The sequence below is a fragment of the Amblyomma americanum genome, chromosome 9, assembly GCF_052857255.1.
Source record: "Amblyomma americanum isolate KBUSLIRL-KWMA chromosome 9, ASM5285725v1, whole genome shotgun sequence".
NCBI lineage: Eukaryota > Metazoa > Arthropoda > Arachnida > Ixodida > Ixodidae > Amblyomma > Amblyomma americanum.
The window spans coordinates 131,194,030-131,219,010 of NC_135505.1; the positions used below are offsets into that span (position 1 = coordinate 131,194,030).

At 48.7% G+C, this 24,981-nt stretch overlaps 1 protein-coding gene across 1 annotated transcript; it reads right to left on the bottom strand.

The window, feature by feature from the left end:
- Positions 1–636: 636 nt before the first annotated feature.
- fj (four-jointed box kinase) lies at positions 637–11,568 on the bottom strand. The gene has a single exon (XM_077637333.1). The coding sequence runs from the start codon at positions 10,931–10,933 to the stop codon at positions 9,731–9,733; it is 1,203 nt and encodes a 400-aa protein (XP_077493459.1). The 5' UTR covers positions 10,934–11,568; the 3' UTR covers positions 637–9,730.
- Positions 11,569–24,981: the final 13,413 nt, after the last annotated feature.

A 24,981-nucleotide genomic window follows, 5' to 3' on the forward strand; every position in this document is an offset into this window, starting at 1 on the left:
CGGCTAGCAATTTTAAATTGCAATTAGAAGCTTCATTACAACTGTGAAAAAAAGCTTATTAAAATTAGTTCATTAGCTTACTACATGATTCACCGGTTTTATGGTTTCCTCCTGAACCGGTAATACTATGCCGCAAAAGCCACATTTTCCCTCAGAAAGCCTATTTTTGAAACAGACTTCAAGTCTACCCTGAAACATCTGGCCCAGCCTTGAAACGGCCTCGCTTGGTATAGAGATGCGTAAAATCTATAGAATAGAGAACTGTGAGGATAGATGTCTGTACTCTCTTGTTAAACGGATACTGGCAATTGCAAATGTCGGCGTGTGACAAAACTCTTAGTCCTGCATAGAGTCCTCAACCAAAGTCTTGGATTCAGGGACAGAAGTTTCCTGGGTCCGCTATACTGGTGACATCCCCTTCGAATTGCCACAAGCCTTCAGAATAGTTCAGATATCGAACAAGCAAAAACACTAAGTAAGCAAGCTGAATATACATTGCTGGCTCGTTTAGAAGGCAGCAGCCCTGACGCAGTAGTGCGCGAGAATATCCCCCAAGGTCTGCTATGTTGACAAAGTGAAGTAGCTCTGGTATGGCGCAGAAAAGTACTCAAAATAATTATGTCTCAGTTTGTATTGTAAAAAAAGGTGCTTTTATTTTGTTTATCATATATTTACATATAATTTAGAAATACGAAATTTAAGAGAAAAAAAGAACATCTGGTTCATTTTTACAACAATTGCTGGTATAAATTACACTCGGAACCGGCATACACTCTCAGAACACACATAGCCTCTCGACGCAGCGAGAGACAGTCGCGTGAACACCTCGCTACACAACTTCTGTAGGCAAACGCACTCACACGTGCACAGACAAGTACAAGAGAGGAACAATTCATCGTAGCAGACTGATCACCACGCGAACGTGAAATATATACAGGGACTAGCACACTTTTTTTCACGTGGTGACAGCCCTATGAAAGCGACCTCGCGGCAGCAAAAAATACGTATAGGTTCTTTTTTTTTTCTATTGTTTTCAAAAGATTCCGCCACGCGAACAGCCCAGAGCACGCAGTCCTCTGTGGGCAACGCAAGACAGGTCTCCATACTTGTTTTTTCAACATGCAAATTATCCACGTACCTTTTCGTAATTCTGGGTAACTCTGAGCCATAAACAAAAGCACGTAAGTGAACACAGCATCGCAGAATATTTCTGGCACTTCGAGGAAGAACGAATAATATATAATTTATTTGCTGTTGACCTTGAAACAGTGGTGATTAAACAATAACTTTGCACAGACGGCGACAAATGTTCTTTGAATGGCTTAGGCACACATTTTGATCTGCTTTTGTGAATGAATTTGCGAGAAGTGTAGTTCACTTGAGTTTTTGTATGCTACAGGTGGGATTAGTCATCTGTCCTCGACATAGAATTTGTATTACTCGCTTGTTCAAAGGGTAGCAGCGATATTTGCACTGCTTTCGCCGGTTTGTTTCTGCGACACAGGACTATTACTTCAAATCATCAAAACAATATAATTCGTGTGGAAGGGACTGGCAATGTTAACGAGTAAAACTACACCATTCAAAAGCCAATACATTAAATATATTTGGCCCCTGAGTGCTTGCAACATAACGGGTTGAAATGCGAGCTGAATGCACAGTACAAACGTTACTGAAAATTAATTTTTAATATGTAAATCGGATGGCAAAGCGTCACCGATAACGCAGTTTTTTTTTTCTGCGTGATAAATTCACCGAAAGAGTCACTCCTATGGTAGAAACGTAAAATAGTGATAAGTTTCCAGCTTATTCAAAGCGTGACGATTTTTCTCTTGCTCTGCAAAATTCGGCGAACTGCCGATAATTTCACCGCAGGCTTCGCCTTTGGTAACTGTTTACGGGGATGTGCCGTTATGATGAAGGCGTGATTGCGAAAAAAAAAAATTGGATCAATCGCAGAAGACCACACAGGAAGAACCAGGTGAGAAAATTTTGAAATGGTCCCTCAAAAGTCGAAAATACTACGCAAGGCTCCAAACAAATCGCTCTTATCCAACAGTTCCATCGCCGTGTTATGACGCCTTTCTGACAATGTCAGTGAACAACCAGCAGTTGTGCGTCTTGATAGTGTCGATCAACTGACTTCTCAAGGAATCCGGTACCTCGACAAATCAACCCTTCTAGGGAAAGATGGGGACGTCATTGACCTCTTCGCCAACGGAAGTACTGTCGATCAACTAACTGATCAAGAAAAACCAAAACCAATCCAGTACCTCGACAAATTAACCCTCCTGCCCCCCAGGGAAAGCTGGTGACGTCATTCACCTCTTCGCTAACCAAAATAGTTTCGACCAATTAACTTCTAAAGAAATCCGGTACCCAACAAACAACCTTCCTCCTTCTTAGGGAAAGGTGGTGACGTCAGTAAGCTCTTCGTAAACAACATGCGACCAAACTTTCAAGTTCTGTTTCTGCAGAAACGGGAAGATTAGAGGGGGCACTATGTTATATTAAACGGAGCGCGATGCAAATAAGTAAAAAGAGGCACCGAACACTGCGGAGCTTATGTACGTACAGCCACCGAGAATGCAGCATACAAACGGTCCTCGCACTTTTTAGACTAGCCCCAAGCGAAACGCAGCATATTGCCGCGAGGAGGGAGTGCTGAGGAAAGTAACGAATAAAAAAAAACAGCAAAGTTTAAAGGAAGAATAAATGAAACAGGGGAGAGGACAGGGCAGGCAGGCAGGGGTGCCCGAGATGACACCGGAACGATTAGCGCTCGAAACCTCCGCAGGCGCCTATGGCAGCTTCGAGGCATGCTTGGCGCGCGGAGAGCGTTTGAACAAATGAAATGGGGCCGTCCGAAGGAACATACTAAATGAGCCCGCCGCCGCGAGAGGTCATGACGGCTGCCTTGTGTGCGAGCGCTTGCCTCTCTGGCTGGCGGGACCGGCGGGGTATGCGGAGAGAGATGGACGGCAAAAGGAATAGCAAGCAAAAGGAATACAAAGAATAAATGAGAAGGCAAAAATCGCTAGAGGAATGGCAAAAGAAGATACACAAAGCGACGCCATCTTCGGAAACGAGCCGGCGGGCTGCGGGAAGGGAAGAGGAAAAAAAAAGGAATGGAGATGGCGCTGCCGTCTTTCGGAAAGCGTGTGCGCGTGAGGAGCGATGGACGGCGGCCGCTTGGTGGCGCTGCGGCCTGCTTTTCGGGCTCCGCCATTAATTTCGTCGCTCCACAAATGTCTCAATTTCTCGCGAGTGGAACACACACGCATTCGCCTGCGTGAGGAGGGACCAAAGAGCAACGGCATCTTCGTCGGAATGTCAACTAAACCCCCACCCCCGTAAATTCCCTTAGGATATCCGCTTTTTTTTCGTGCATCGGTATTCAAGTAACTGAAGCGCCGCCAGGGGTCACTTAAGTGGCGGAGAGGCGAGAAGGAGCGCGGTGCAAACACGCTACGTGGTAGGGAGCTTGCTAAATAAAGGCTACTCGCTGTAATTTTTACCTAGTGCATAAGGTAGACAGAAAACTAACATTTGTGTTAGGTATGGGCCGCTGGTTGAGGAAGGTGAGTTCGGGCTGAGCTCAGCGCGATATACTAGGTGAAAGTTTAAGGGTACTTCAAAGCCTTAAATGATGATATTATGACTGGCAACATCTAGGAATAATATTATCCGCAGAAGTAGAAGAAATTAAAGGCAGAGAGTACGCTACTCAAATTTCGCTATGAGGCATGAGGCTTGCCAAAATTGGAAGAATACTTTCGCCCTGTGTGGAAGTCAGGAGCCCTACGAAGGCGTAGCGGTTATCAGACCGATGGAAATTCAATGCTTCGAGTATTTTACAACGGCCAAAAAAATTATTTATTCATGCATTAAAGCTAAGTATCTTAACACACTTGAGAGATACACGGCCGCAGGTGATTCGGCGTTGTTAAGGGCGCAAGACTGTCGGCGTGGAATAAAATGTTTTTATCCGTCCTAAAAATTAAATTACGCCTCGAGCTTAGGCTTGTTCTTGCGCCTATTCCTTGTTGGTCCTCACTGAACATTCCACAAAGAATGACACCCTAATCTACCAAGAGCCCTACTGCGGCAACCCCGCGAAGGGGAATGTCCTTGTTGACCCTCACGTTAGTCCTCAGAACACGGCTTGTCCTCACTGAACAGTCAACCTAAGTCCACAAAGAATGTTTGGCACCCAATTCCACCAAGAAGGCTCGTATGACACCTCGGGAAGGACGCTGACACTTAAAGCCGCGAGCAATTAATGGCGTTAACTGTGCCCGCTTCACGCGAGTATTACGGAGATGGATTCTATGGGCTCCTGTCTCCCCTTCCCCATGCAGCTGTAGCTGTAAAGATGACGATCGCAGTCTTTCGCGGTTCTTTACGACCGCAGCCTTTCGCCGGCCCCCGCCGCTCGCTTTACGACCTCTAGCTGAGGAAGATGACGCTCCATGCACGACGGCAAAGCGCGCGAGTTTGTTGGCGGAGCCTTCTTTTACTCAGCCTCCACCTCCTTCTCCAGGCTGGGTGACGGGGCTTCCCCCTCCCGTAGAGCGTACGAATTCCTGGCTTCACCTCCGTGACGTATATGACTGCCGGGGAACGAGTTAAGGCAACGACGGTGTAGCTAACGCCGACTGTTATGAAGGCGCAGTTTCTCGCCGGGGGCTGTTGTGAAGATAAGAAGGCGGCGAACACCGCTCGCATATCTTATCTAGCTCTCACGGTGCGAGGGAGAGAGAAAGAGAGACAGCCTTCCGGTTCTTCGAGCTCGCGGATGGGTGTCAAGGCTTCGCAGTCTTTCACACTGTTTCATTCATCAGCTTGCAATGATTACTTTTTTTTCCTCGTTAGCCGGGACGGGAGCTTTTGAAAGGACTTGCGAGCTGAAAGGGTGCAGTTATGTTTTGTACACCGTTTTTAGAGGGCCAGCAAAAGTAGCGGTCCTTTTTCTGCTACTAAGTAAAATGTTCGAGCCTACTTAACGGTCCTCTACACTTGCTAACACTACACTAGACTTCCTCTGACTGGCGGGCACATGACATCCGATGAATGTAGCATTAAACTTAGATTTGTCATACACCCACTTTTTGGTATGTGCGATATAGAAGTCACCTGTAAAAGCGTTATGCTAATCATAACCCCTTTTCAGTGTGGGCGATGTAACACAAGTAAAAGTGCTCAGCCTTCACTACAGCCAATGCAGGAGTTGTACTGGTACGAGCACAGCAAACGTTCCGCGATTCTTTGCCCTGTCAGTGAAAGGGACCTTAAGATATTCAAGCCGTTTAGTCTTTGAAGATGTTGGAATCGAATTGCTGACAGTTGCTGGCAGCTGCGAATTGCTCGCGGTTGAATTGCTGTCAATTCAATTGCCGTGGCTGCTGATGTGAACACAAATCCGACAGAAGCAAGGATTTACTGATGGAAGTATGCACTTTCAGAATAATGCACACCAAGAGAAAGCAGCCCAGAAACACACCTTCGAATTAATAATTACATTGTGCACACACGGCAAAGTTAATGGCAAACAGGCAATTCAGTGAACGCAATAAATTTACATGCTGATGAGAAAATGACGCGAAATCGTTTAATACGCATAAACTACTACTACTATCTACGCCTAAACTGCCTTTAAGTTGAAGCAATGAAAACAACTCCACTCTATTTAAGTTCTTTGCCTCTTTCTCACGCCTTGCTGATGCAACATTTGTTCAAGATCAGCACCAGCTAGAACTGCTGAAGTGCAACCAAATATAGCGATTTCCAGTCCGCAACATGTTTTCTTTCTTCAAGAGCTCAGGTGAGGGCCAACAGCGAGAAACTATAAATACGAAAATTAAGTCTGAAAGATTTAGTTTCCTTTATGGAACTAGAGCTCCCTGACGAAAGAGTACGCCTGGTCACACTGCCGTCTGCCATGTTCAACACAGAAGACTTCTAGCTTTGTGCTCTACTGACTTTAAATTTTCACTTTCTGCTGTGAAATGATTACACATTTTAAAATTTTCCTGGAGTTTGTCATGCGGGGCTGCTCGTAGAATTTCGCTTGGTACTATATTAACCACTGTTATCAATACACTCATTTCTCAAACAATGTATTGCACCCCATCTAATGTACGAGGATATTGGACGGTAGACCCTATATCTATGTCTCCGTTGCTTGTCATACCAAAGCATTTAAACTAAATTTGAGCACATTATGCCTCTTCCCTAGGGTCAAGAGGAACCTTTCCTTTCCTCAAACGTTACCTAAACATGGATGCCGACATGACAATTCGCTGGTTCCACGCGCTGATAACAGCTAGCACAGATGCAAAGTAAAGCTAAACTAATAGTTAAGTCTGTTATGTTAGCTCTCTTGCATGCTAGATCAGGTGGCAGTTTATGCTGAATTTTGAGAACCGTCTGTCACACTCAAGGCGCTCTGCGTGCTCAGGAACACTGTGCAAGGAAATTAAGCTTATAAATTCTTTAAAGCCTCTTTATCCACGACCTAACGCATACACGCAAGACAATGCCTTCAAAAAGAAGTACAGGGGAAATCTGTTGTTTATGTACTGAGAGGTGTTACGAGAATACGAAAGACAGCTAAACCAGTCTTGCATGTAGTCGACAAAAAAAAATATACCGAAAATTTTGCCTTCATCTTATCTGTCACCACATTCAAGAAGAGAAAACAATACATGAATGAGTTGAAAGAACCACATCAAATGCATGTACCGCGACTACTGTTTACGAAATGATTTCTGTGCGGTATCCTTAGTATGTTGAAAGAACGCCAGATTGCTTCAATCATAAAAACTCTACAATGAGCAGCACTACTCGGGAGCATTTCCGCGCGAAACTAAGCTTCAGTGTAGATGTTAAGAAAACTAACTGAGCTTCAGTCTTAATTGTTAAGAAAGAAACTGAGAGTTGCCCGCACTGAGGTTAACATCGCTATTTGGCCATAACAAAAACTACCAATGCAGCCTACAGCCACATACACTCAACCCCGCAAACCCATACTGTCACAAAGTGTTATGCACCATGCACCGTAAACCTGCACATCTCATACAGTGTTTAAGTTGCCGGACGTTAAGAATGCAACTAAAACTTGATTTTCTTCATATCAGGAATCGTCTTTTTTCAAACCCTTAAATGGCACTAAGGAACGCGGCGAAAAGATACCGTAATATATTTGAAGACGAAAAACCAATGCAGGTAATTCTTCCACTAAGACTTCCTGAAAGTGAAACGAAACTTCTGGCCTCGCACCCTTTTGTCATGGACAAATCCAGACGCGCTCTCCCGAATAACCGATAGCCTTCGGCCGGACATGCGAAGCGGTATGTCCTCGTACATCGAAAGAGGGCCAAACAATGTCGGCTGGACACCATTTAACACGTACTTTAAAATGCCAGAAACCTTCTTCTAGCGTTGCGAGGTGATCTGTATCTGCCCGGGTTCTTGCCGACACCCTACCAGGAAGGGAGCCTTCTCTTCAAGCCTCATATCGAAGAAGAGTGCCGGCGACGTCCGTGTGGTATCCCAGGAAGCGAGAGTCAGCCGCTTACGCGCGCTTGTTACGGGTCCGTCGTGACGACCGTGGCACAACGGTAGCCGACGAGGGGAAGAACAAGGGAGGAGAAGGGCAAACACTGGTAATTGATAACAAGACGCGGGTCACGACACCACCACGCGCCCTCGCGAGCGCCCCCTCGGCGAGACCGTTGAGCACGCACTCTACGAGCACAAGCCCAGAGGTGAGCGTCGTGAGCGACCTGTTTGGCCGTTCGGTGCAAAGGGTGCCGGCCGCGTGCGTAGTAAAGCCGACTGAAGGAGAAGCGGGAGGGAAGGAGGAGGGAGTGATCGCCATGAAATCCTCATTAAGGGGCGGGCCTAGCAGGCCTCCCCTCTTTCAGCCTCCTCTTTAAGACAGGAACAGTTCCGAGGAGCATGGCTGCTGCTGCTGCTTCTTCCTGCAGCTGCCCGTCTAGGGCGAGCATCACGCTACCAGGACCGCCGGGGCAATGGAAGGACGTTGGAAGGATAGAGAGGAAGAAGGAAAGGTGTACGCGTAGGCAAAGGCGTTACGAGCATCGGTTCACGACTCTCCGGTGGCCGGGCTCTTACATCTTTCTGCCTCTCGTTAGCTTTACATAGCGCCTAGCGTGCACGCATCTTCGGTGAAAGGCCGTCGGTGCTGGCTGTGGAGAGACGTGCTAGAAGCGGGAGGTACCGCTATCACAGATACCTCCGCGATCAGCCGGCTTCGCCGCGAGGAGTATCGCTCTTATACGAAGGCGTGCCGACGAGGTGCTTCATTGCTCGTCACGAGCTTTTCGCGTGGGGTAACACGGTGCTTAAAAGTGTTCACTGATTGAGCTATTGGCGAAGGGCAGGCGGCTAGATCTTTGTTCAGCAACCCCCTCCCACTGTTATAAGGAGGCGAGGATGGAGACCGTGATGGAAAAGTGGATACCGTGATCGCGAGAGGAGCGCTCTTTGTCGAGCTGGAGCTATTATCGGAGAGAACACCTGGTTGCTTCCGGCGTTGTTTTCAACTTTTGTTTTGAGAGCTGCAAGATGGGAGCGCGTGGCGAGTATTTGGGAAAGAAAGACGTTTTGCACCATCCCAGGTTTATGTGACACTGATAATCAGAACAGTTCTCTCATGTGGAAATTGAGACATTGCAGCGAATCGTATCGTGACGCTCTTAGCAACATCTGGTATTAGATGGACCCTTCAGTATCTTATCAAGTGGAGAATTCCTTTTTACGTAGTAGCATAGCAACTTTTTTTTCTGCAAGGAAAGGAATGGCACAAAATTTCACACCGTTGTTGCAAGCAATCAGCAAAAACGTTTTCCTGAACGTCAAAAATCAAAGCTATTGTGAACTGAGCCTGCGTCGATTGCACATATTTTTCGTGCGCAAGAATAAAAACAATGTTTCTACGGCGCTTCGTGGGACGAGCATCCAACAAATCAAAGAAATGCTTCAGTTTGTTTTTCGTGCAAAGCACGGCGATAACGAATAAAAATATTCGTTCACTCTGCTAATATTGTGAAATATTAATTTCACCGGCTGTTAAATTATACTTTTGTGGAGACCTGTCGGCGTCACCCAGCATTCACGAGAAAGTAGCTCTTCCAGTTGCTCTAGAGCGCGTTGAGCGCACCAGTCATGCATTTACAGCATAACCATCTGTTAACAAGAGTCTGCATGCCACTGACCGCCCACGAGATGCGGCTGATATCACTAAGGAAAAAAAAAGAAACACTTCATAAATTACCTACCAAGTTCAGACTGTACCAAGATTCTGTCCAGGCAACCTCAGAGCACGTCCAACGACGCAATGCTCTAGAGTACATACGTATAGACAAGTTTGGTTTACAGCTGCAGCGACCGATACGTGATTCTTGCCGACTGCCTCGGCTTGCTGCTAGTACAGGCACTGATACGTAGAAACGAAGTTCTAGACTTCCCAGAAAGCGGTATGCCCCAATATTTCGCACAACTACCTAGGAAGCCAGAACGCCCTGACTATCCGTGCGCTGCCTGGGCCGAGACGCATCTTTGGAGACCGCTCGTACAACGCAACACTCACTCAAGCCTTACGTACGTATCACAAGAGGAAACGTGTTTTGCGGCACTAACTCACCCCTCTGAGTCTTCCGACAACGTATCACTCTGTTCTCTACAGTCGAAGAGGGCCAACGGCCTACCGTAGCACATGGCCGTACTTATCCATACACCTCCGAATCTGGGAATTCACTTGTGCCAATCTTTTGTTGAGGATCTTGACGCTGCGCTCAGGTAGGAAAGGCAAGTAGTTATCCATGCCGGGATCACTGATGTTGAACGCACTGTACAGTCTTCGGCCTATGTCCCGATCGCGGCTAAGTCTGGCCACAGCGTCGGCCGTTTTTCTCCTGAATACGCACAGAGAGTCTAGGAGGGACCTGTGGAACACTTCGTACTTGTCCAGAAGTCGGTAGCCGTGCACTAGCCCGGACTCGTTGTCCAGAAATACTAGAAGGCCCGTTGTCTTCTGCCGGACCAGGTTGTGCGCCGGCGCGTTCATCATGTCCGGGTTCCACTGAAGGTTGAACATGTTGTTCACGATACGGTCCAGGTTCGCAGTGAGGTAGTCGAAGACAATCAGGTCCGACCACTGGACAAGGTCGCGGATATCTTTTTCGGTCTTGTTGACCACATCAGGCGGATGCAGGCGACGCGTCGTAGGCGACCGGAATTCTTCGGGAATGTACGTGGGAACAAGGTCGTCCACGAATTTAGTCAAGACCACGGGTCTGTCCGAACGCCACTGTGCGAGCTCGAGACTGGATCGCACAGGGTCCCAGCTCCGGCCGGCAGCCCGGGTGAGGAGGGCTGGAGGCAGGTTGGGAATGCCCAACTCCAGGGCGAGGTAAAAGGAAAACAGTTCGCCCTGAATTTGGTCGTTATTCTGACGGTAGCGGGCGCAGCTCAGCACTCCACTGTCGAACACAATCAGCCTGTTCTGCATTCGGCCGCAACCTTCGTACACGGCTCTGACGGTCGATCTCCTGGCCGTGGCCCGCCAGCGAGACACGTCCTCTTCGCTGGCCAGAGAGCCCCCGGCGACCAGTCGTTCCGCGGGTCCCGCCCAGAAAATTCCTCGCACCGTGCCCTTCTCGGAGCGGCGAGGTAGCAGCGACAGGTCCGATCCGTTGAGCGAAGAAGCGGCGCTCCCCGTCGGCGGAGGGGGGCCGCTGGAAGACGCATTGCCCGGCCGCTCATGCTGCGAGCCGGCCTCCGCCTTGCTGCTGCTGCCGCGTGCCAGCTCCCGCAAGGGGAGCAGCAGGCCGACGGTCATGCCGAGACAGAAGGCGAGGCCTGCCGTGGCCAGCCAAGTCCTGCGCCAACGCATCGCTGCATCCATGGGCCACCGCCGGAGATGAAGTGTCCGCTTTTCTTCAAAGCAGGCAGAACGCGGAAAAACGGAGTGGGGCGAACAGCCGAGACCCGCAGGGCATGGCAGCAGCACCACCACCACGTGTGCTTGCGTCGAAGATTCAAGTGGCACGGCGCAAGTGCCGCATCCCAGGCTCGGACACACTCGGGGGACCTCAACACTGCACCACCGACGACGAAGCCGACCAAGCACAAACTGGCGAGGCACAACACTGTTGGCCGATGAGCGCGGCGCGATGTGCGGCGACGCCGGAGGCAGGTCTGATCACAGGCGTCGGAGCGTAGGCGGCTGGCACGGTCCACCGCGGCCGGGATGACATGTCTTCCAGGCTCCGAGTCACAGCGCTGACTGACGGCCCGCTCTGGGCGTGGGGGCGCTTTTATATGCGGCCCTGTGGAGGCTCACGCTGGTGCAACCGCCGGCGCGCGCCGCCGCTGCAGCATGCACACTGGCCCGAGGAGCGACGGGGGTAAGGCACGCCGCTTTGCGGAGCGTGGCGGCGCGTACGCAGTCTACTCGCGGGCGCTGCACGGGCCGCTCTGCGCTCACAGGCCACCGGCCGCCGCGGCAACAAGGTGGAGAGGGAGCGGTGGCGCGCTGCTGGAAGGCGCTCGCTTCGGCGGCGGCCGGCAAGTTCTTAGCCGGCAGCGCCCCTTGCTTCAGGAAGGAGGGGGGCTTGTCGCTTGCTCCGAGTCTCCTCCCCTCGCGGAGGGGGGAGTTGTATACGTCATTCAGGCAAGGGGGTCGCGCTCGCCCCTGTGCCTCTGCAAGTCCAGGACAGGGCCTGTGGGGGTGAGGACACGAGGGGGTTGCATCTCCCTTGCAGCTGGTGCTTTATTATTGTTGGTGGGGGGTAGCAACGGCAGTGCATCGCCAGCAGTGAAGGAGAGGGGAGCCTTAAGGGGTGTGCTACGGAGCCGAGGCGGCGGATGAGAGAGGAGGTTCCGATGGCTCTTCGCAACGGATGCCTTTCTGGGCGCGGGCGAGCATGCGGCGACGATGCCTCTTCGGCATACTGCTCCTTCTTTTTATCTTATTCCCGCTGCTCCTTGGCTTCTCTTTTTCAGGGGTCTCGTTGTCCTCTTCGGACGGCCCCGCAAGCTGCTCGCTCCTCACTCATGCAGTGGCGGCGGCCCGGGGAGCTGGAGCCCCGCGCAGTCACGCCCTTGCCCGTCGCACGCGCGCTCAGCAGTCCCCGACGGATGCGTTCTGCGTGTCGTCCATCTCTTTCTCTATGTAGATATATTCGCGCATCCACCCCATTTTGTAGCCGGCCTGCGCGCAGTGCGAGAGCGGGGGAAGCAGGGAATGAAAAAGAAAAGACGTTGCGGCCACCGCGGCTTGCACGTGCTGCATGCTTCGAGGCTCGGAATAAAAAGGGGACCGATATGAGCATTCCTTTCTGGCTCGCCGCGCTGCCACTACACCACGGAGGGGGGCGCTCGCTCCTGGCATGAACGGAGAATCGGTATGCCCTAGAGGAGCGAGAGAACGGGGCAAACTTCCAGTGGCTAAGGAACTTCGCTGTGAAGGTGAAGCGGCGGGTTTAGGAGTCGCGCAAAGGGATTCCCGAGGAAACAGAGAAGGCTAGTCAGAGGGGTCACGCTTGGAGGCGCGAGTGTTTGCCGACACGCAGCTGCGACTTGCTTTTCGATCCCCCTTCCGATTGGACTGCTGACGTCGCCGTAGCAAATGGGGACACAAAGAGAGCTTTCGGGCTTCCTCTGTTGAGAAAGACCCGAGCTTTGTCCAGGTTTACCGAGAAGCGAGGTTCAGGTGTGAGAGTCCCACCCACCTGGACGAAGCGGGGTGGTCGTTCGGTCGGGAGCACTTGTGAAAATTTTGGACGTTGAAGGTCCGACGTTCGGTTCCCTGCCACTTCAGGCTGAACAGGGATGGCACTGCAAGTCTGTTCAGACGTGCTCGAAGTGAAATCCCTCATTCGAACCTCAATAACGCTCTCGAAGTGATCCCACCCGGTTCGCGGAATGGAGTGGCCTCTTCCGTTTCGGTTCTTTTCAGAAGGAACGTCATATCCATTCTCACACAGAATATCTTTCATGTAGAAAGCGTTCAAGAGGCGGGAAAAATATAACATACAGGACGCAGGATGTTCGGTAAATTCTATGCGGCAACACTTATATTCGTATAAATCTGCTGCACATGTTGCGAAGAAAATTCGTCCGTGGCCGGGGCGCCACGTGCAATGTGTTTAAATATTTTCGTTCATTTGCAGTGCACGTTAAAGAACCCCAGGTCGTCGAAATTTCCGGAGCCCTTAACTACGGCGTCTCTCATAGCCTGAGTCACTTTGGGACGTTAAACCTTCATAAACCATAAACCATTTTAATTAACTTGTGCGGCGAGATGGTTAGTTTGCATAAAACAAATTGATAAAAAGTAAAGGAGCGCTGTGTCCAGGAACTGCTCTTATTATTTCCAGTCCATGTATCGGCACCTTGCAGAAATAGAGGCAGAGAACACTGGTAAGTGCTGAAAAAACAAATCCCAGAGAGGAAGGAGTCAGCAGTTGAGGAATGTTTTTACCTTTAAAATGCCTGCGCAGATATTAATAGCGAAACAAGTGAGTAGCAGATATGCATACCGCCCGCTGTGGCCACGAGCTCACACTTGCTTCGAGGGTAACACGGCTTGGGGATGTTTTCGAACCCATATTACCTAACAGTTCATCTACCCAACTCTTCGTCGAGGCCCTGTTCTCCCTCCTCAATTGGAGTTGTTAGTCATCTTAATCGGGGAACTAGATAAGTATTAATAACACGTAGAGGGAGAAACGATGGTATGCATGCGCGAAAGGGTAAAACAAGGGGAATCTACGACGGGGAAGTGTGCAGCAGTACCAAGGCACATTACCGGCGCCCCGGGCCCTGCAGCTCCTTTTCCAAGACGCCCATGCAGAAGCCGGCTGCAGAGGAGGCGGGCAGCATGTCTTTGCAATGCCGACGGTTCCATATAGGGCGTCGTCAACCGCTCGGCTGTTTCTTTTTTTCTTTTTTGCGCAAGAGAGCCCCGAGCAGTTATAAATATACATAAGGGGAGAAATTCGGGCACCGCGTCGAATTGGCAGGATTTATTGACGCGCGCGCGCTCAGGCGGCGGCGGAGGAAGGCAGCTCTCCCGTCCCCCAGAGAACACGGCCCTGATAGTTGCAAGGAGACGAATGGCTTCCATAGAAAGCGAGGCTATGCGACGAAACGCCATTTTGCGCCCAAGAATCCCGAGGTGCTGGCGCTCATTGAAACGACCCTAAATGAGTTTGCGGATACCAGTCTCTCCGGCGACGGCGGCGCCCTCTGGCTTTGCCCGGCAGAACCGTGCCGAGGCTCTACCGACGAACGCCCGTGGCAATGTGGACGGATAAACGGGATAAAAAAAATAAAGAAATCAGAAAGTGAGAGGCAGGTGAACGCTGTATAGGTTGGTTGCTGGCTGCAGTTGCGACAGCGAAAAGCTTGAAAAGATATAGTAGTACGCGATGCAATCGGGGTGCGCGTTGCGGTGCCGGAGGTAAGGCGGCCCCCCCATGCTTTCCCACTCTTTTATGGAAACGTTTCCGTTTGCAGAATGTCTTGTACACAGGGTCGCAATGGGTTTCATTCTAAGGGACAAAAAAAAAAGAGAGAATAAAAGTGGGGTTGTTGTTCGACGCAGTTGGAATAATCGTCCTAGGTTGAAAGGCTGCGAGAAATATACTGTTTCCAGAGGCGTCATTGAGTAAAAATGTGTGCGTGTGTGTTTTCTGTTTTTTTCGAACGGAAATTCCGAACGTTGTTAAATGTATTGCTTGGTATAGTAATCAGCAGCTGAAGCTGCAACAATGTGATGATGCCGGCGGCTTTTGAATTACATGAAGTTTAGTATGCTGTGCGTCATTCGTTCTGGGATAGGCGGGTCGAGTTAAGCAGCATAAAGTTCACATAGCGAGCAGCCCAGGTAAAAGTCTCATTGAATAATGCTGTTCTGGCCTTGGCTGCGGCTATGCTTCGTTCCGACATGTTGTTGCCTGCGCTTGCCAGCAAAACGGAGCTAAGCTTAACGAGGGAGCCATTGAAAAACTGAGAGCGCAAGTGTTGTTTTTCGACATACTGAGACGGCGCTTTTGACACGGTGCTCTGTGCCCCGGGGACATATAGACATCGTTGTAGAAACTTCATGGATGGCGCAAGTAATCTCATGTATACGCATCGGAGCGATTTGGTAAGCTTACTTCATTGCAGACTCATGTGCTGGGATATCGGAGGCAACAGACGAAGCGCTCCGTTGTCACTCCCATTGCTCGGTTCGATTTCTGAGTTTGTGGCTACTGTGGAACAGTTATTCCCATTTCAAACGATTAGCACAGTCTGTCCTCGACGCAGGATGTCTTCGGCCCTCTGACAAGCATAGGTAACTGATCCCTTAGAGGGGATCCTGTTGTTCGATGACTGATAGCAAAATGTTACCAACATGTTTTCCCCGATAAGTAGTGCTCCTAGCTGGATGTAGGAAGTGTTGAGCGTTGCGTCAAAACCGAGGATTAATTTTCACTGCTCCGTATGGAAATTCTAGCCCTCTTTGTATAGATGATTGCTACATGAAATGTTCCCTGAGCCGCGACTTGTATAGTAAGGCTTCGGCGCATACAGTGCGAAGAAAGGGACAGTGTGTGTTTTGTTGTGAGTGGGAGCTATGACGAAATACGACGTCACAAGAATTGTATGGAGGATCTACATCTTCCTTTGATTTAATAATTGGTTTTTTGGGGAAATGAAATGGCACAGTATCTGTCTCATATATCGTTGGACACCAGAACCGCGCCGTAAGGGAAGGGATAAAGGAGGGAGTGAGAGAAGAAAGGAGAGAAGAGGTGCCGTAGTGGAGGGCTCCGGAATAATTTCGACCACCTGGGGATCTTTAACGTGCGCTGATATCGCACTGCACACGGGCGCCTTAGCGTTTTTCCTCCATAAAAACGCAGCCGCCGCGGTCGGGTTCGAACCCGGGTACTCCGGATCAGTAGCCGAGCGCCCTAACCACTGAGCCACCGCGGCTACCTTTGATTTGTTTTGCCCTTTAGGAACGCATGAAACACATTTATACTTCACCCATTTCCCCTTCTTACATTTTCGAAGCCTTTCCCAGTAGTTGCCGGTGAATCCGCCTCTTAGGGTGTTGTGGTCCGATTTTAAGTGGCAATCATTCTTGGGATGCATACTTGAATACGTTCTGGAGTATTTTACAAGGCGGGCAATGTCTTTCGGTCCGATAGGGTCTTAGGGTATTCGCACATTTGTTTAAGGGTGTTTGTCTTTGTTTATAACCGGACAGTCACCTCTCCAATGATGCTAAACAGTCCTGGTTCAAAAATAAAAAGGCACATGCTACGAAATAATGATTCAGTATTGCCGCCCATATTGTTCCATTTCATGTACAGTGTCTCTGAGAGTTGACAAGCTGTTAAGAGCCACAGAGAGTGTCTCAGGTACTTTTTGTCAATGGATTTCGTCCTAGCTTCTAGCCAAACAGAAAAATGTTTATTTTTTCAGCCTAAATAATTCTGGTTCCCGTATAAGGAGACTTATCAAACAAAAGCTGTCAGTATTGCCGTCCCTGTGATTGGATTTCATAATGTGGATGAGAGCTGGCGATTAGTAGCAAAAAGAGCACTCAGCTACGTTTCCTTGGTGTCTTTCTACCATGCTGCCACGAAAGATGCCGCTACACTCTAAACACAAATACACCTATATGGGTGTAAAAACGGTGTAAACTGTCCTCTAGAGCACACCCTTTTTAAAAGGGTGTAAAAGGGTGTGTGCTAGAGGACAGTTTTACTCCCTTTTTACTCTCTTTGTTTAGAGTGTAGGATCGGTGTCAAATCCAGAGCAGCCAGGTTTCGTTTATGCACCTGCGTAGCTACAAGATTCTAGGAACTCGTCCAACGATAGCATCTGCTGCGCATTGACCTCTGCAGTCAGAAGCTGCGTTCTTTCCCGCTGGCGAGCGCGCGCAGTGACTAACTAGTCTCAGGGAAAGCTGAGACATGTCTCTGTCCGGAGTCACTGACGTGCAAAACGAATTGCATACCGAGGTTAACCTGTAAAGAGAGTGCTCAGTGCGGACTACGTTGAGACGAAAGCTTTGTAACAACGTGTCACTGTGGCGGTAAGCAGAATCGGTAATTGAACGTTTAGCTCGGCGCCTAGTGAGGCCTGTTTTATAGGCCATGTTTTCTTGTCGTCAAACCACTCCGCGAAGCGCCTAGCGTGTGGGTGCGGTACTCCGGTCGGACTATTAGAATGACACGGGCACATATATAAACGTGAAGAGACCAGGGAAAGCGGCTGCTTTCAGTCAGTCCCGCTGTTCTTTTCTGGAGCGGTGCTTGTGGACAAAAGCACACTGTATTGCCTCACAATGTCAAGGCAAGCAGTATAATAAGAAGTGTGGAGCGCATATGGCAGATTGTCTCATATCATAAATGACAGTTTACCGATATCCCTCAAGAGCAAAGTACACAACAGCTGTATCTTACCGGTACTCACCCATAGGACAAAATTGTGGAGTCTAACGAAAAGGGTTCAGCTCTAGTTAAGGACAACGCAGCCAGCTATGGAAAGGGAAATGATAAGGGTAACGTTAAGGGACAGGAAGTGGCAGAGTGGGTGAGAGAACAAAGGCGGGAAAATGACATCCTAGATGAACTCAAGACTAAGAAATAGGCTTGAGTACGGCATGGAATGCGAAGGCAAGATAACGGTTGGTCCTTAAGGGTAACGTAGTGGGTTCCAAGAGAAGGCAAGCGTAGCAGGGGGCGACAGAAAGTTAGGTGGGCGGATTAGATTAAGAAATCTGTGGGAATACGGTGGCAGCAGCTGGCAACGGACAGGTCTAACTGGATTGACATGGGGGAGGCCTTTGCCCTGTAGTGGGCGTCGTCAGTTTGTTGATGATAATAATTATGTCAAGGCAGCGTCACCATTGTGGACCGCTGAGCCGAGTTCTCCAAAGTTAACTCGACGCTGCGGACCTGCGTCTCGCAGAAATACTCAACTCTTGCAGAGAGCCATTCAGAGTGGTGTAAACGGTCTTCGAACCTGTTCTGGCAACGTTGCGTCCGGCACATTGACGCAGGCAGCGAAGTTCTGCACGCATCCTCGCCCTGGTACATGGCTATTTTATTTAGATTTATAGGTGTTTAACGTCCCAAAACGACTAAGTCTATATGAGGGACGCCGTAGTGAAGGGCTCCGGAAATTTCGACCACCTGGGGTTCTTTAACGCGCACTCACATCGCACAGTACATGGACCTCTAGAATTTCACCTCCATAGAAATTCGACCGCCACGACCGGGATCGAACCCGCGTCTTTCGCATCAGCAGCCGAGCGCCACAACCGCTGAGCCACCGCGGCGGCCATGGCTATTTGAGTTGATGTTCTTAATCGTGGTGGAATGAACTACGTGGTTACGTAAATTAAAAATCAATGGCCTGTTTCACGTCCATACTTTAACTTAACATAAAAGAATTACATTACTTTGGTTTACGAATCACAATACTCATTGGGGGAGGGGGGGGGGGGGGGTATGCGGTATGCGAATATGCGGACACTGCAGGGGCGGATTTTTGGGCCATTACTGAAAGGGATGGTTGAGGAAAAAGGGAAAAAGGGCTGTCTAATTTGAAACATTTAATTATTGCACCTTTTTTGTTAAAACTGAGGTTACGAATGATTTCTCTGCGTAATTTATTTTTGCTTGAAGGAGTCATGTCATGTGTGCTGTTTTGATTATTAGCAAATATGGCAGCCCGTATTCAAATAGAGCCTTCTAGTCTAGGCAATTCGTAGCCACAGTGCCGGATAAGAACTGCGTGGTCACGACCCTGCAAACCTTCCACTATAACCGCAAAACTTCCTGTCCGCATGCTCTCTCTGCCAACGACAGAAAAATTACGCATAGACACTTAGCGACTGCTCTATCTTTTTAGCGGGCAAATATCCTTGCTCCTAAGGTTCATTTTGATAGTAAAACTATGACAACCACGTCTAAATGTACCGATGGAGCGATAGCCAAGGAGCAAACGAGGTGGTTCCTTGCGTGCCGATCCTATTTAAATTAGTTCGCAGCGCCACCGCAACGTGCCGTCAATTTCGTGAAAATCGCCAATAAACCGTGCGATTTGTTATGTACAGTACTCACGGATTGAAATAGGACATTCGGAGCGCGTGGCCGTCGCTTCATGGAGCGCCGCCCGTAGACGCTCATGGAACCAAGGTGGTGCATTGTGGTATGGCGTGAGAGGGAGAACATCTACAAAGCAGAATTGTTCCTTCCAGTAGCCAATCAGCCGGCCTGTGGTTTACCACATGCCTGCGTGGCACTGCAAGGCTAGCGCTCCGAATGTCCTATTTCAATCCGTGAGTACTGTACATCACGTGGATGGCGTACAGCTAATGCTAGAGATTCATCTCTTAGTTCTGCTGTACTACTCTGCACGTGCTGTGGTCGAACAGCATGCGCGTTAAAGGGGCTGTGAAGGGGGCTCTAATAAAGTTGTTGCATGCCTGGGATATTGAAGCACGCCGCTTCACGAATAGTGTCCAGCAAGGATTTTTTAAACGCGCTTTGTAGAAGCTGAGTTATCTGTAGTTAAAAGTTGAATTTCAGCGTCTTCTCGCCTTTCCGTCTCTCGTCACTTTTTGCACGCTGGAAGGTAGGCGCTCCTTCGCCGACCCCCCTCTGGGAGCGGAGCTTCCGTACCGGCCGGTGCTAAGCGGCTTATTGGCTGCGGCCACGGCAGCTGCCTGACGTCCAAAAGAATTTAACCAATGGCCACTTCAAACCTTGTCTACGCAGATGCGGGGGACGGAGGAGGGTGCGAGCATGAAAAAGTCGCCGGGAAGGGTTCGCCAACTTTCACGCGTGATTGCGGGTCGTCTGCTGCGTGTAGAAGAGTATTATTTGGCTCTGGTTTTCATGGCAACACAATGCAGTGATTAAGTGAGTTAATGTGCTCTCCTCGGAAGGCGTTTCACAGCCCCTTCAAGCCAAGTGAAAGCACATGCCGTCCTGTTAACGCGCTAGCGTTCAGACTCTCGTTCTGAAAAAATCCGGCGTTTTTGCTGTCGGCGTTGTCAGCGCAGAATCCCCGCAGAGGCAACCTAGGTTTGCCACCTAGGTCACCTGGCCTCTTGGCGTCACCACAAACTGCCCGCCGTATGGCGATCAAACGGACCACCATGGCAGGTGGCAGTTAAAGAAACGATTAAACGCGAGAGGTTGCTCTGGAAGAGCAACCAGGGTCTCACAAGCCCCACAGGTGGCAGCACCTGCCATCGCAGGGTAGCGGCGCGTCGCTTAACCGCTGCGCCACTGCGCCAGGAGTGGTATGAGGACACCTGAACCGCGCCGTAAGGGAAAGGATAAAGGAGGGAGTGAAAGAAGAAAGGAAGAGAGAGGTGCCGTAGTGGAGGGCTCATGAATAATTTCGACCACCTGGGGATCTTTAACGTGCACTGACATCGCACAGCATACGGGAGCCTTGGAGGCAAAACGCTAAGGCGCCCGTGTGCTGTGCGATGTCAGTGCACCTTAAAGATCCCCAGGTGGTCGAAATTATTACGGAGCCCTCCACTACGGCACCTCTAATTCTTCCTTTCTTCTTTCACTCCCTCCTTTATCCCTTCCCTTACGGCGCGGTTCAGGTGTCCGCCGATATATGAGACAGACACTGGGCCGCTTGCTTTCCCCCAAAACCAATTATTAATTATTATATTCCAGAGATCTATGGACGTAAAGTAGAGAATGACCAATTCAGCTTATATGGGCATTAACCTATTAATGCAATAGCGTCCTACCCTTGAGGTGGAACTTAAGAGTGCCCGTTAATTTTTAATTATACATACTCCACAACTCTGGACAAAAACATTTTTTGAGATGGTAACCGTTTATGAATGCAATTTCTTTATATAATGTAAGGTTTAACTATAACAATGAATATATCTGCGGATCACCTGACGGCAACCGTGCATTTTTTTCTATTAACATTTTACCTATAATCAGAAGCGTTCTCCATTGGTTTTCTGTGGCAGTCTTAGCTTTAGCTGTTCGATGTGATTGATGGAAACACTTTAGAAGAAAGATTTTGCTGCATATCAGAAGACTAGACCATTAACTTCAATATTTCCACAACAGTATGTTGCAATTTTTAAAATTTCAAAATTTTTTTCCTAGAATGTGGGACGTGCCTACTTTGCTCCATGGAAAAATGTGCAATAGCGTGTCCGGGGAGAGAGCGATATCGGACAGTTTTCCCCCCTCTCTCCCTTGCTTCTCCACCAGCGCTGAAAAAGATTAAGAGGGCAACAGAATCCGTCTGTCAAGGCCACTAACATGAAGCAGTGACGATCTGTGAGCAGGGAGAAATATTACCCTGTCCTCGTTCGTTTGATAGCATGCTTGGCACCCCACCAAGCTGTATCTTTTTTTTTCTTATTTCCCCACTCCGCATTCCGTTGGGCAAAGCACCCAACTCTTTCGACTGAAAACCCTTCGTATACGTCAGTTGGAGAGCGTAGGGGAATGGGAAAGAATGCGACGAGCGTTACATCGAACCTTGTCTCTTAACGACCATGTACTTCTCCCCATAGCTGCTGGCCAACTTATCTCGCGGAAAGATGGAGATTAAAAGCTCTACTGCGCAGTTCCCCATTAGCTTGCTAAACCCTTAATGCATGGCTATTCCGGTCGGAAAGATGCCGATGGCGGGAAGATACGCGATGCTGCAAGGGTCCAAGTGCGCCGCTAATAGCCTGTTTCCAGAAGGACCTCTCTGTGTATATATTTTTACTTGGAACCATGTCCCTCTATATATATAGCGCAGCTCCCAAGAAAATGTTGTCGAACCGACGGTATTTCTCGGTTTCTCACCGCTTGCAAACCACGTATACATGTGAGGTCCGGTTGAGTCTGGACGTCTGTTTCCTGAGGTAATGTCTTCTAGAGGGCGCACCTATACCAACCTACGTGGCTTTCTTTCAGGTATTGACGGCTACACTGGGGGCGAAGGGTGACTGTCGCCACTCTAGAAAAATTTCGGAGCAGTTTACCAATATCCCTCTAGAGAAAGTATTCAACGGCTGTATCTTACTTGCCATTACTCGCCTATAGGGAAAAAACGAGCAGGCTATCGAAAAGTGTTCAGCTTAAGGACAACACAGCGAGCTATGCAAAGAAAAATGATAGGCGTAACGTTAAAAGATTGGAAGCAGGCAGAGTGGTTGAGGGAACAAATGCGGGTAACGACATCCAAGTCGAAATCGAGAAAATAAATGGGCTTGGGAAGGGCATGTAATGCGAAGGCAAGAAAATCGCTGGTCTTTAAAGGGCAACTGAAGCGGTTTGTAGAATTGGGTAAGTTTAAGGGGGGATGCTAGGATGAAGAGTGAATTCTGAACTACTGCACCAATTCTGACAAAAATTTCTTGGAGGGTATATCTTCTCATTAGACTCTATCCAAAGTTTCAGTTCCTTACTTCAAGCATAAAAAAAAAATTATAGCCCTCATATTGAGCAACCAGGTGTGTCAGATTAGAAAAAATATCATTATAAAAATAATAGAGATATACTAACTGCTTGTGATTAGTTATTTTCTACATGGTTTGTAGTGTAGGTAAGGCCAGTCGCATAATTTTCCTAACATTTCTGTAAAAATGTCATCATGCTAAAAACAAAGTTCATTTTTTTGTTCTTATTATATGTCAGACATCTCAAAATACTTTGTGTTAGAAAATGTTTAGCGACCTGAAAGGTGCCTTATCTTCTGCCTGAGAAATTTCAGTCGAGAAACTACCTTGAGAGCAGCTTTTAGCGATGCAGTTTGGAAATGAAGTTTGCGAAGATATGCGGTGGGCGCAGCTGGCAGAGGACCAGGTTAATTGGAGAGACAAAGGAGAGGCCTTTGCCCTGCAGTGGTCGTAGTCAAGATGATGATGATGATGATGAACTTATGAAACAGCAAATAATTTCTGGTGATCGAGAGAGCGAACCTCTCGCAGCTGCGTTTTGTTCATGTTATTCATTTCATCTTTACAAGCAACAACAAAACTGAAGCTTCATGCCTGCCTTAAACGTCACTTGCGCCATCCCCCCGCAAACGTCTTTAGGCCAAAGGAATTTATTGCAGCAGTGTCCGATGTTAAAGTTCATTGTTTAATTCTTCACATCATAATAATAATGAGCTATCCGTGCAATGCCGGACAAAGACCTCTCGCCCAGTGGTGCTTCATATAATGAGCCTTCTCTCGCGCGAGGAACCGGAAGCCAATCGCGGCTGCACAAATGAAACAAACTTGAAAGGTCCTCGCCGCTGCAAACCCATTTCGACGCAGCAGCAGTTGCAGCACTAGGGTGGCATTCCGCGAGATAAATAGTGGGAGACCGTAGCGCACCTGCTATGGTGGCATCCCGGCGCTCATGCATTGGTGGTTTCGTAGGTCCGCGGAAACGATTTACTTTAAGATTTTTTTTTTTATGGAAAACCACTACATGCTTCAAAACTACCTTCCCTTCTGCAGAGCACCGGGCAGCTTTTTGTCCTCTTGACCATTTAGCAACAAAGAACACGTTATTGCACAGCATGACACTGAATGCTAAAGAGAGAGTGCAACACTTTCCAGGCAACGTGGAGTGAACATTATTTCACTTTGGTCGCAAAGTGGGTTCACAGTGGCCTATCTTAACTTAGCACTGGCTGGTCAATAACTCGGTGTTATTCCTTCTTATCACGCCGACACGTTTTGGCAGAAATTTCAGACTGTGCAGGCAAGTTTTGGTTGTAGCGTCATTTCTTCCTTACCACACCGACACCTTTTTGACAGAGGAACTTTCAGACTGTACAGGCAAGTTTTGTTTGTATAGACTCTTCCTTAGTACACCGACAAGTATTTGTCACAGGAACTTTCAGACTTTGCAGCAAAGTTTTGGTTGTAGCTTCATTCCTTCTTCAACACACCGACAAATATTTGCAAGAGGAACATTCAGACTGTGCTGGCAATTTTTAATTGTAGCGTTTTTCTTCCTTATGACGCCGACATGTTTATGGATGCGAAACTTTCAGACTGTGAAGGAAAGTTTTCGTTGGAGCATTATTTCTTCCTTACGACGCCGACAAGTTTTTCGCAGAGGAACTCTCAGACTGTGCGGGCAAGTTTTGGTTGTAGCGTTATTTCCTCCTTAAAGCGTCGACACGTTTCTGGCAGAGGAACTTTCAGACTGTGCAGGCAAGTTATGGTTGTTGCGTTATTTCTCCCTTACTACGCCGACACGTTTTTGGCAGAAGAACTTTCAGACTGTGCAGGCAAGTTATGGTTGTAGCGTTATTTCTCCCTTCCTACGCCAACACGTTTTTGGCAGAGGAAGTGCAAGTTTTGGTTGTGGAGTTATTTCTTCCTTACCCCGCTGACACGTTTTTGGCAAAGGAACTTCCAAACTGGGCAGGCAAGTTATGGTTGTTGCGTTATTTCTCCCTTACTACGCCGACACGTTTTTGGCAGAAGAACTTTCAGACTGTGCAGGCAAGTTATGGTTGTAGCGTTATTTCTCCCTTCCTACGCCAACACGTTTTTGGCAGAGGAAGTGCAAGTTTTGGTTGTGGAGTTATTTCTTCCTTACCCCGCTGACACGTTTTTGGCAAAGGAACTTCCAAACTGGGCAGGCAAGTTATGGTTGTTGCGTTATTTCTTCCTTACTACGCCGACACGTTTTTGGCAGAAGAACTTTCAGACTGTGCATGCAAGTTATGGTTGTAGCGTTATTTCTCCCTTCCTACGCCAACACGTTTTTGGCAGAGGAAGTAGGCAAGTTTTGGTTGTGGAGTTATTTCTCCCTTACCCCACTGACACGTTTTGGGCAGAGGAACTTCCAAACTGCGCAGGCAATTTATGGTTGTTGCGTTATTTCTTCCTTACTACGCCTACACGTTTTTGGCAGAAGAACTTTCAGACTGTGCAGGCAAGCT